The sequence below is a fragment of the Anabrus simplex genome, chromosome 1, assembly GCF_040414725.1.
Source record: "Anabrus simplex isolate iqAnaSimp1 chromosome 1, ASM4041472v1, whole genome shotgun sequence".
Taxonomy (NCBI): Eukaryota; Metazoa; Arthropoda; class Insecta; order Orthoptera; family Tettigoniidae; genus Anabrus; species Anabrus simplex.
Genome location: NC_090265.1, coordinates 376014624 through 376028269, shown reverse-complemented (window position 1 = coordinate 376028269; position 13646 = coordinate 376014624). Strand labels below are relative to the sequence as shown.

General features: G+C 37.3%; 2 protein-coding genes across 2 annotated transcripts in view; one reads left to right on the top strand and one right to left on the bottom strand.

Annotated features, from left to right (window-relative positions):
• Positions 1-13646, top strand: part of Cad74A (cadherin-74A) — a 355590-nt gene that overhangs the window by 231269 nt on the left and 110675 nt on the right. Inside the window, exons 20-21 of the mRNA XM_068224966.1 lie at positions 4100-4220; positions 11528-11697. Of these exons, the coding sequence (XP_068081067.1) occupies positions 4100-4220; positions 11528-11697 (291 nt within the window). The remainder of the gene's footprint in view (positions 1-4099; positions 4221-11527; positions 11698-13646) is intronic.
• LOC136856809 (heat shock protein 68) overlaps positions 1-13646 on the bottom strand; it is a 143879-nt gene that overhangs the window by 52969 nt on the left and 77264 nt on the right. The gene's annotated exons all lie outside the window — the stretch shown is intronic.

The window sequence follows — 13646 nt, the reverse complement described above, 5'->3', positions numbered from 1 at the left end:
TGTCTAGCAAATGTTGAGGAAGGCTGAAGATCAATAAGGTTGCATTTCTATATGAAGAGTACAACAAAAAATATGGGGTCACAACACTCAGAAATAAGTAACATAACTAATGATTATGAGAAATTCTCTAACCTCTAAGTAAACAGTTGTCAAAAGTATAGCAAATAATAATCTCTCTACACTCTCCTCTGCACTGTTTTATAAAGGAGACTTGCAGTTGTGTCTCAATGGTACACTAGCCGTCAGTGTCTTGGAAAGGTGTGGCAATCCAGTTGATGATCCCTCTGCTACACAGGGGTAAAACGCTGGTAATTTCACAACTGAAAAGGCTTAAAGACCTTGAATGATTTAACAATGAATATTCAAAACTAAATATCATTTTATAAATTAAGAGAATTTTAAATTTGTTACACTCAAAAAAGTAGCCCAAGATTTCAACATATGAAATCAGTTGAATAGTGTATAATTTTATCGTCACTGCAAGATAAACATTAACATCTGTGACTTCAAAATATTTACACATTACCTCATATTATTTTATGGACTGACTATTCACAGGCTGAGAAGAAATAGATGAAGAAAAATTAGGATTGGTAAGGAAAGACCTCATCCATGAAGATGGTAGCGAGTAAAAGTACTGGTACAGAGTTCTTGTCTGTTCCTTATATTGCTTTCTTCTCCCACATTGAAAGTGTGGGAAAAGGCTCTACTGGGACACTTATGTAAATTATCATTTTCCAAAGAATGGGTGATTTCATGAAAAGACTCAATCATGTTTTTTTCATAAGCCCATATTTTTATCAAAAGAAGAACAACAGAAGCCATACACACACATCAAGCCAAGACAAAAATTATTCCCAGCATTCTTATTTGGAAATCTTTATCTTCCACTATTCTCCTCAAATTATATTATTATTGTGTTCCACGCTAAAGCCGAAGCAGAAAATGTTGACCCTACAATTCATTTTGAATTTATAGAAGTAGATAAAAAGAAAATATTTATGAGATAACTATACCATATGTTTGGACAACTATAGTTTTCAGAGCATCAAAGTGACAGATCTATTTCTAGGTTCATGGATGAACATGAATATCTTGGAAAGGATAGCACAGTTTCACTAAGAAATGATTCCTCAATACTCAAGAGGTACTGTATCAGTATTGAATGGTACTACCACAGATGAGCTCATTACTTTTTTGATACTATGTTAATAGAATACTAAAATGTGTAATTAATATTGTCAATATGCCAGAAGTAGCAGATTTCAAAGTGGTCACAAGGAGCACTTGTCTAAACCTATATGTTTGAAAATAGCAGGTAGCAGGTACAGCAAGAAATTGGGCTCAGAGAGAGAAAATCCACAAGGGATAGCTGCCCTAGAACAAGGGCTACCATACGGTAACAGCATCGAATTTATAGTAATGTACTGATCCCATAACAAAAGGGACCTTCCTGTGAGTTTCTGTAGATGTTCTCATCCAGTATGTCTGAAGTACAAATTTCTATAAAACTCACATATCAGGGCAATAAACTATGCCGAACTGTACCTTGAGAAAGATATTTTTGAACGTGATATTGCACTAATTTGTAGCATTATTTATTTTCAGTTTTGATGACTATGGAAAAACCACACTCTGCCTACAAAATATCCTAGTTCTGAGTGCAACCTGTAACAAAGACTTTCAGTAAACAAATTTTGTGGTTTATTTAAACTATCAAATCATAAGCAAGGAAGGAACTCATTGTAAAAATGTCAGCACCTTTAGCATGTAGCCTGATTTTGATTTTAGATTACTGTCGTAAAATTTAAAGTCAATTGTTATTTTGAAGTGACATAATCTACCACTTTTGGATAAAGTGAGAGAAGTGTAGAACTATTTTCAATTTAAACTAATTTCATTTGTGTCATTTGCTGTATTTCTAAAAAGAGTTTCTCTCATGGAGGAAAACCTCACAACACTAGCAACCTGAAGAAGCATGTCACCTCAGTTCATAAAATTGTTGTTACTGAACATGAACATCCCAACAAAAGAATTTGAAATAGTGAAATTGTAACAAATGAAGAAATGGCAGTGGAAGAGCCTGTGCCCATTCATTTCATTCCAAAGTCATTATCATCAACTTCTTCACAGTACTGGAAAATCCAAATTTAAATCAAGAGATAATTGATCAAAGGTAATTACCAGGAAAATAGCTTTTGTGATATGCAAAGACAACCCACCATTTACCATGGTAAAAGATAAAGGATTTAAGCCGTTGATTCAGTACCTTGAACCTGGATATACTATGCCTACTCATGATCACATTTCAAATGACATCCTCCCAGAATGAATCAGGAAGTAGAAACAACAGTAAAAGATGAGCCCCAAAATGCAGATAGCATAGCTGTTATGACAGATTTGTGGACATCAACAGTAACCAATAGTTATCTAAGTATCACTGTTCACTTTGTAGACCAGGTCTACAAACTTCTGCATATATGCATTGAAGTGATACCATTTGAAGAAGTGAGGCACACAGGTGAAAATATTGCAAATTTCTTTAAGAGGACATCAGAAACTTGGGGTTTAATGGATAAAATAATGGCTGGCTTTCATGATAATGGTCATAATGTAATAAGTGCCATGACTTATGGGAAAATTTACCCATTTGCTGTGTGTAGCTCATACGTTACAACTTGTTCTGAAAGAGGGACTTTCAGTTAAAAGAATATTGAGAATCGCATTATGTTATGTAGAAAATTAGTAGAAAGTTTCAAAAATTCCTCAGAATCCACAAGGATTTCCAAAGCTGCACAGAATCATCTCTCTCTACCACTACACCATCCGATTCAAGATGAATCTACACACTGGAACAGAAGAGAGCCATTGTATTTGCATCTGCCAATCTCACCTTGTCAGTAAATCTTACAATATTGCAATGGAAATATATTGATTTATTGATCAATACATTAAACATTTTTTATCAAGCAACACTCGCTCTGATTTCTTCTACAGTGACAGTGTCCAAGACAATCCCTACGGTGAACAGTGTTATATCTCATCTTCAGAAGCCATCGCACAATACATTAGGAATTGTGACAGTAAGACAGTTATTGCTGGATGCAATTATGCATGGTACAATGACACGAAGAAGAATGAAATATGTTCCATCACAACACTGTTGGACCTTGCTTAAAAGGATTAATTTTTTGCACTTCGAGTGCTCTCACTGCTGCAATAGAAAATTTGCTGCAATTTGTTGATCAGTAGGAGGGTCCTGAATCTACAAGTGAAATAGGTAAGCTTGTAACTTGTAATACTCACAATCACGGCAATTAAATTATAGTTTCCTAGTTCACCGTCATTGCATTGTCCTACAAAGGAGGTTTGCAGAGGTATTGTAGTTCAGAACGTATTGCTTTAGGCGCTTCCCACTGCTCTGCTTGTTTCAATGCAAAGACAGTGCAATTCAATGCTCTGAGGGTTTCAAAAGGAACTGGAGCCAAGAAAAGTTTTAGGAAGTTTAACGTCACTATTCAACATGTAAATGAAAAATTAAAACTTAGTAGTAACCAAGAGGGGAAAACCACAAAAAGTAGCTTTGAGTTACATATGTATATCACCAGTAACAGTATTTTCTGAGATACTGTTTAGAACACTGGGACTCAAATATGGCAGAAAAATAAGTATGCTTGTAATTTTGAACAAAAATTATAATTTCAAGTTCCTGTTTTATCGTTCATTTGATTTTGGTTTTTTAAATAGTGCCTTTTTAACATTTGGTTTTTGGAAAGGTACATACCTAGCTACTAACTAGAACTACATATGACAATATATTTTAATTTAATTTACAATCATACACATACGGAAGTGTTACCATAAAAATTCCTATTTAATAAATAATATTGTATTTAGAAATTTGTATTTTACAATTTTATTTCAATAATGAAAATATAGAGTATCAAGACAAAACACATTGTGTATACTGGTATCAAGTACCATACCAACAAAAACTGGTATTGACCCATCTCTAATTTTGTCTAAATAGAAAGCACACTTTGGGCCAGCTTGTAAAAAATACTACAATTATAATACCCATGTAATTTCTGACCAACAGGAAGATGAACCCATAGTTCTTGCAGTTGAAGAAGAGGTTGAACTCGGCACAGAAGTGGGCACCGTAGAAGCTGTTGATGAAGATATTGGAGAAAATGGGATGATTGACTACCTCATCACATGTAAGATAGCTACATTCTAACTGTAGACAAAATCTAATTTTTTTATACCTACTTTTAAAACTGAAATATTGTTGCATATCCCAGTATTTTTCTCTGTCTATTATAATAATTAAATTAACATGAAATCACCTGGTATTATGGTGATCAATTCATTGAATTTAAAATAATCATGTTCTTACGAATGCAGAAACAGCCCTAAAAACACACACCAATCAATATACCGTACTATATCACCCAAAAGACTGCAAATTGTCTATTACTTTTAAACCTTTCCTTTTATTTTGATATGTGAATTGATCAGGATAATGTTATTATTTTTATTGAAGTATTCAAGCTCTTTAGACACGAAGTGATGTGGCTGCATGTGATAATGTACTATAGCTATGGAGCCAAGCTCTGCATTTGGGAGATGAGTGGGTTCAAATGACACATTTAGTGTAGCTGTCCTGAGAATGTTTTTCTGTGGTTTCCCATTTTCACTTCCAGGCAAATGTGGGGTACTTCCTGTTCATAGGCCACAGCTGATTCCTTCCACCTCCTTACCCAATTTCATTCACCATCATTCATTTCATCTTCATTAGCTCCCTAACTTAGGTTGGCATCAGGAAGGGCATCCAGTTGGAAGAACATGCCATATCGTTTCATCTCACCTCATACCCGTCCGCCTCCGTAGCGTAATGGTTAGTGTTATTAGCTGCCACCCTCAGGGGCCCACGTTCGATTCCCGGAACTGCCAGAAATTTAAGTATGGCAGGAGGGCTTGTATGTGGTTGAAATGGTACATGCAGCTCACCTCCATTGGGGGTGTGCCTGAAAAGAGCTGCACCACCTCGGGATGAGGACACGAGTTTACTTTACCTCATACCCGACCTCACACCAGGAAATGGGACTACTGTCGCGGCCACCAAATTAGGCGGGTGAGGAAAACTGCGCTGTCGTCAGATATGGGAACGACAAAGCGACAGATGGTCGAGAGTCGCTTACCTCCGAGGACGTATTGGCAACGCCGATCATGCAGTGCTGTCTAGTTGAAGCCCATCCGCTCCAGGCCACCTTACCCGAGTCATTCCCTGTCATGCAGCTGTTGAGCTAGCACCGTAAGTGCAGTTAAAATGGATAGTGAATGTGAATTAATTTGGGCTCAAGTCAAGAGAGAAGTGGCAGAGGGGACCAAGAAATTCAAAATAAAGGACGTAGAAAAACTCACGTCAGAAGCCATCGACCGTGTGACTGCTGCAGATTCAGAAAAGTGCTTCAATCGCGCGGAAAATCTTCAAACAGATGATTGGGCCAAGAAAATAGTAAGAGACGAAAGAATGGAGCCATTCACCATCAGTGTAAATGACAACTCGACAGATAGTGAGATGTGTGATGACAGTGACTAAGAAATCTTAGATTGCCTTGAAGCTAGAAACCGATTCTTAATTCATTGTAAATTAATGTTCACCTATTCTTTAAAGTAGTTCCTTTTCCATATTACTCAGTACAAGTATTCAAATATTTAAAGTTATAAAGTAATAAAACTGATACGGATTAATATGTAATCCGAAAGTATTTACGGCGTCTTGCAGATTGTGCGCCTAGAACTGCTTCAGCCAGCGACATTTACATGATCGCTTTCCGGGCCATTTTCCAGGAAAATTACAAGACTCACGGAAATATGTTTCAGATAAAAAATATAAGTCAGGCAATTTTTTACATTTTTCCCGCAGACAAAATTTTATTGGCTGAAGAAATAAAAACTTGCCCGCTTACTGAAGTTTTCAATACATGATTCTACGGATTTAAATTTACTCGTTAAAGATTTTATTTTTAATAATTATTTGAAGTGGTTTATATGGAAAATAGTTATACCACTGAAATCAGCAGTCTTTTCTGAAGCTTGTAGTATAATTTGTTTTGAAGCATTGTATGAAGTAACATGAGAAGCTTGAGAGAGAACAACTTGCCTCGCGCTCCGAAATGATGTCTTCAGTTAGACATTTCTTCGCCAGTTGCAACAAAACCTTGGCAACAGCGTAATTTCTCTGACCTGCCTAATTTGGTGGCCGTGACAATAGACGCTAGACATACATTTAAGCTCTTTAGATCTTTTCACTCATGCAATTACCAGTACATTTCCCCTATGTACCAGCTGGCTCATCATTTGGATTGCCACACTTTTCAAAGATGCTGGCGACTAACACATTGTTGAGACACTACTACTACTACTACTACTACTACTACTACTAAAACATTCTCATTCCTTCCCTGAAGGGGGAGGTTCTTAGATGGTAAAGCCGTCTCTCAGGTTCGGATATTTGTTACGGTGAAGGAGATGCACGGAGAAAGTGACCAAGGAAAACCATTCTCACGACAGCAAATGGTTGGGGCCAGCTGTAAGTTCCAGCCCTGTTCCATCTCCCGAATGCAGAGGCATAGAGCCACGGTACAGCCATGGCCACCCCTCCTCTGCTGGGTTGGCCAGTCAGACTGCAGAGCTGTTGGACCATGGACCAGCCGTGGCCACCTGAGCGCCGAGATCCTCTCTTCATCTACCGACGTGTTGAGACACCACTGCAAGCTTCCTTTATAGAACAATGTAGTGACAGTGGACTAAGGCGATTTGTATGCCACTTCTATAAATACCTGCTTTTGACTTTTATATCAGTTATTTGCAATCAGAGAAATTAAATTATTGTTTCCTAGTTCACTGTCACTGCATTTTCCTATAAACCAGGCTTGCAGAGGTACTGTAGTTGAGAATGTATAGTTTTGGGTGATTCCTGCTGCTATGCTGGTTTCAGCGCAGTCAGTGCGATTTAATTTTCTGAGGGTTTCAAAAGGAACTGGAGCCAAGAAAAGTTTTAAAAAGTTCTAATGTCACTCTTCAACATGTAAATGAAAAATCAAAATTTAGTCATAACTAAGAGGGAAAAAACAACAACAAAACATAAGGTTTCGAGGCCACCAATCACAGCTGCAGCACATTTTATTGTAGCATCTGACTTTTAAAATGAGTGGTATTTCACAAAGCAGTAGCCAAGGTAACTCCCAAAAACTGGAAAATGCTAATCGTCATACCTTTGAAATGGAAGAAATCTGTGGAAAAGTGGGGTTCTTAAGAAATGCTCTGCTTACCTTCTGTTCCAAATCCTCAAAAGATTATCACAAAGAGATGGAGTCAGATACTTTCAACCTCTGGTTTCAAAAGCAGCTGTTACCAAATACTCCTGAATACTCTGTTATCATGGACAATGTCTCTAATCATTCAAAACAAATTCAATCAATCAATCAATCAATCAATCAATCAATCAATCAATCAATCAATCAATCAATCAATCAATCACTACTGATCTTTATTTAGGGCAGTCGTTCAGGAGACAGATTCTCTGTCTGTTGTTTTCATAGCCTTTTCTTAAATGATTGCAAAAAAATTGGAAATGTATTAAACATCTTCCTTGGTAAGTTATTCCAATCCCTAACTCTCCTTCCTATAAATGAATATTTGCCCCAATTTGTCTTCTTGAATTCAAACTTCATCTTCATATTGTGATCTTTCCTACTTTTAAAGACAACCACTCAAACTTATTTGTCTACTAATGTCATTCCACGCCATCTCTCCACTGACAGCTTGGAACACACCAACTAGCCGAACAGCTCATCTCCTTTCTTCTAATTCTTCCCAGCCCAAACTTTGCAACATTTTTGTAACATTACTCTTTTGTCAGAAATCACCCAAAACAAATCAAACTGCTTTTCTTTGGATTTTTTTCCAGTTCTTGGATCAAGTAATCCTGATGAGGGTCCCATAGACTGGAACAATTCTAGTATTGACAAGGTTCCAACTTCTACTTCTAAAATGTGTGATATGCACGCTTGATTTACTATTCATAGTGTTTTATTTGGTGAAGACATGATCAAACCTAAACTTTATGATTTAGTAAAACAAAATGAACAAATATTTATTAAGTAAATGTAGACACAATTGCAATGAATGTGGGGCATACAGTGTTAAGACTTCCCTCCATCACTGCAATATGAATCATATTGAACTTATGTGAACACAATTAAAGGGTCATGTAGCAACATACAATTTGGTGTTGAACATTTGTTTCACAAAGCAGTAGCCAAGATAACTCCCAAACACTGAAAAACGCTTGTTGTTATACCTTTGATATGGAAGAATTTCTAAAACAGTGCTTTAATGCACAAAATTGTCTAAGACTTTATAAGATCAATATCATCAAACTCTGATGAAAGTTATGAAAACAAAGATTTAAATGAACCATCATGCTCTTCATTAGACGAGGATGAAATGGACAGAATTACAATAGTGGAATAAGAAACTGCATTCACTGTTTTGCCTTTAACCTTTCACTGATCCATGATATACCTTGCATTGTATCTTGCGGTTCATTGAAATATTGTTTTGTCATTTTTATATGCTATTTTATACTGAAATGATGTTTAATCATGCTATTCTTTTAATGTCCCTTTTAACTTCTGTGGCATTTAGAGATGCCGCAGTGTTTGAATTTTGCCCTGGAGGGGTTCATTATTGTGTCGACAATCATGCTTTCTTTCCTCTAGTTGCGCTCACTTATTCTCTCTCTTACTGTCAGCCAGGCTGGCATGGCAATCCAACTGACGAGCTCGCAACCACACTGGGGCAAAATGCTGGTGAAATTTAATCAATGAAAAGGCCTAAAGAGCTTGAATACTTTAAAAGACATTGAAGTCTAAACGGTCTGACACCAAGGTTAGCCAGTTCGAATGCCGTTGGTCAAAAAAAATTTCACCATCAGAATGTTGGCCGGCAGGGTAGGTGAGGTGGTGGTATACAATTTGTAATCACTAGATTGTGTGCCAAAAGCCTGGATTAAATTCTAAACCTCTCCACAGTGCTCATATTTAGTGAGGGCATATGACGCTGTTGATGGTGATTCGTCCATCGGACGGAGATGTTAAGCCTTGAGGACACTGCTTGGTGTTATTCAAGAGGAGTAGGCTATGTGCCGGCACCGGGTTTCACCCTCTCCCTTCCTACTATCATATATCACGTCATTTATTTAATCTCATTAACTCCTCGGATGAGGTTCACAATGTCAGCAAGGGCATCTGGTCATAAAAACCCGCCACAACAGATTCATCTCACTCATACCTGACCCTGTAGAGCAATGGGACAAGGGTTGGACAAACAAACATTATTATTATTATTATTATTATTATTATTATTATTATTATTATTATTATTATTATTATTATTATTATTATTATTATTATTTTAGTTTAAATCCAATTTTGTCTTCTTTTTGTTGGTCAATTTAAAAGCTGGGACTCATGCACTGAGGCTGTTGATTTCATTTTGCCCCTTAAAAACAACCTACTAATAATACATTTCAATAAAAATAGTATATAATGGAATTCAGGGTAAACATTTCCTAAATGGATTCCAAGGAGAACATAGAATGATTAAACATGGTTGCTTTTGATGTTATCTTAGGAAGTAAGGAGAATGCAAATTCTTATTTACAACCACATTGCCATGGCAATAAGATGTCAAATTATACCAGAGCAAATCAAAAAGTAAGTTACACTTCCAAGTTATGCCATTTATGAAACCACCTACACACAGGCAACACGGCTATGACAACAAACAATGTAAGTTCGCTTTTCCACATAGTCCCTGAGAAACTGTAAACATTTCCCGGAACGATCAACCAACTTTTCGATTTCAGATGCGTAGAAATCACCTCCAGTGCTATGTAATTACCTGGAGACAGCTGCTTTCACATCCTCGTCATTTCGGAGTTGTCGTCCACCGAGATCCTTTTTCAGCTTAACGAACACATGATAATCACATAGCGCTAAGCCTGGACTGTTTGGAGGATCTTGCAAATACCTCCCACTTGAATCGCTGCAACAGTTCGGACGTTTGGCGGGCCATGTGATGTTTTGCGTTACTGTGCAAGAAAATCACCCCAGCGCTCAATTTTCTCTGCCGCTTTTCTTTAATTGCCTTACCCATCCAGTTCAGCATTTGACAATATGAAACCGAGTTGATTGTCGTGCCTTTCGGTATAAATTCCACGTGCACCACACCCTCCATGTCAAAAAACGTTGTCGCTCTTACCTTTCCTGCTGACGGTTGGACCTTGGCCTTCTTTCGTGGTGGTGATGTGGTGTATGTGTGTGTGGTTTGTTTCGGGGGTGAAGTGGTGGACCCACATTTTATCCCCTGTGATGATTCGCCACAGGAACTCTTTGCCCTCCACAGAATACCATTGAAAAAATGCCAGTGATGACTGGAAATGTCCCTTGTGAACATCAGTGAGCAAATGTGGGACCCATCTTTGACACAGTTTACAAAATCCAAGGTGCTGGTGAACAATGGAGAACACACTGCCGTACAAAATGTTCAGCAATTTCCTGCAGATCCCATCCACATGGTTAACATTTGCAATTGTACTGGATGTTGCGGGCCTACCTTCGCGATATTCGACCGTGAAATCTGTGCGTCCGGCGTTGAATTACACCACTTTACAATACCTGGGTGAGAAATTGCACCCTCACCACATACAGCAGTGATTTCACAATGACTGTGGAATTGAGCCGTTTAGCCTAGAGAAATCTCATCATTGCACACACCTCCAATTTGGGATGAACATCCAGTTGACGCGCCATTGAGTCTATCCTGCTCTGCATACACAACATGATGGGATACCACATCAACCTTCCTATCGAACATGTCAGCAGTTACTGTAGCTTGCTCCACATTAGCCATGGTCATGACATACAGCGTGCTTTCGCAGCGAGCTATTGGAACTTACTTTTTGATTTGCCCTCGTACTTAGACTACAAAAGTAAATAAAGTTGTCTGTCAAACTCTAATATTGTTGCCTTCTAAGAAAAACAAATTGAAAGATAAATGTTGTCACAATGAATCATATTTTGACTTGTGCTTGTACAGAGGCACAGTTTACTCAGTACTATGGTACTTAGGTATGTGGATTATTACCAAATAGGCCTACCAGCCAAAACATGTTGCCACTGTGACTTGGTGCTTCTAGTAAAGTATGTATTACAATAAGTACTGTATACATAGGTTATTTCTTTTTCAAATACAGAGGAATACTGTACTTGGAATTCCAAACCAGCCTCATAGATTAAGGTGGTAGTGTTATTATAAGGAGCAAAATAACTTAATGAGGATCTCTTTGTTACAGATTAGGCCAATACTAGTATTATGATATGGTATAAGGAATGAAAGTTTTAAAATTATTTTCATTTAGTGTAATTGACACCATAATATTTTGTTCATACAGATGGGAATGAAGATGGCTTATTTACTATTAATCGCACAGAAGACAACAAGGGTCTGATCACTGTGGCTAAGCGGCTGGACCGCGAGGCTGCTTCTGAACATGTGCTAACAATTCAGTGTTTCAAGAAGTCTCTAAAACCAATGAGCCTCCGAAAGAAATATAATCGACAGGTAAGTTATAAATTAAAAGATCACATTGTAAATTATGCTGTATTGTTATTTTATTGATGCAATTTAATTGTGACCATTTACTGGCACTGTATTTAATTGCTGCATTGGTCTCATAGTTAGCATAGCTGCATTCTGATACATTGCTGTTTTAAATGTATTTAAGTCAAAGAAGACAGAAGTTGATGTAGATTGGTAAAACGCCCTCCCCAGTGTGCATGGTTTACACCACTAGGATCACTATGTGGTGCTTATTTGTTGCTTGGGAGGCAACTTAGTTTGTTGGAACTGCTATCAACTGAAGGCATGAAATAGGTTTAATTTTTCATTGGTTTATTTTCAGCATGCCAAGTGAAGCAAGGCATAAATTCTTAATCCTGGGAGTGATGTTATATTGTATAAATTTCAGCCAATGGTAATGGCTACTGATGCCAGTGGTGCAAAAAATATTGTATGATTTATGATATTAGGTTATAAAAGTAAATATATTTCTGGAGGTGGGCTGGTGGGTCCTGGCCTTGATAATGAACACATCACTCTTCTAGAACTCTTACGAGGTAACATTTGTATGATGTATCGTTGCATATAATGGGGAGGCTGTTGTTTCGCCTAGATATCTATATATATAAAATATCGTAATATAGAGCCACTATGCACTAGAATAATCATTACAACCTTCTTAATCATACTCTGCAAGCAATGTCCAGGATGTGCAACATCTTGTGTAATTATGAGCATCTAACAGGAATGAGGACAAAATGAGTAAATTAGGGGCAACTCACTAATACCTATGTGTCATATTCTTGACTGCCAGGGAAAGGAGAAATTGTTTGGAAAATTATAAGTTCTAATGCTCTTTTCTATCAAAAGTGTTATTCTCATTTAAATAATTTCACAGCTGAACTTGTCCTATCAAGGAGTATCATAAAAAAGAAACATTTCAGAGAGATGAGTAGTTTCAAACAGCATAGCAGATTGGTTTTTTATCAGTGCATAGAAATGAGTCACTGCTGTTTTGCACTTATGCATGAGTCAACCTCAGCAAACAACATGGCCTTTATTTTCACTTATGCAGATATGGATTTTAAAAAGGCTTTATTGCATTAATATTGCTGTCATGGTTGTTTTCTGTGAATTTGTGAAAAGCCACGTGGTCATCAGACCATATTGACAAGGAAAATTGTGAAGATGACTATCGAAATGAGAAAAAAGTTGTGAAGGAGTGATTGCTTCAAGAATAAGACAAGAGGGACTCATGAAGGCCAAATTCAGGATGTTTCTCACATGGACAATATTGTAAGTTGCTTGCTTTCGAGTCAGCTCCTCTAATTCTATTTTTATACGTGTACCAGGTGGTGAGATACAGAATATTGTTCATACCAAAGCTGTCCAATAGAATGATGTCCCTTCCATTAACAGAACGAATATCTTAAAGTTACTCAATACCACTTACAATGTATTTCACACTTTCTATACTACTCCCATTTTAGACTAATAGTTTACTTACTAAGAAGACTGCCCTCTTAGAGACAGGCTGTCACATTCATAGTTTAACTCTTGCCGCAAATTAGATAATTTTCTCTATTTATCTCAGCCAACAACATGGCCTTTGAATTTTTTCTTACGCAGATACCAATTTAAAAAAAGGCTTTATTGCATTAATATTGCTGTCATGTTGGTTTTCTGTCCATTGACAAATCCTTTAAAACTTTGGAAAAACCACAGAGACAGTCTTTCTGAGGATATAAAAAGGCAGGTGGAGAGTTAGTTTCTGCCATTTTAATGAAAACTGTTCAACTCCATAGCGACTGGCAGAGGACAAGGTGGCCTGCTATTATAACGAAAACTCCTCAACAACATTGTGACTGGCAGCAGGCAATGGGGTCTGTCATTACAATGAGCTTCCTAACCCAGTCTTCTCATGAGAAACAATGTATGGCGATCTCCCCATC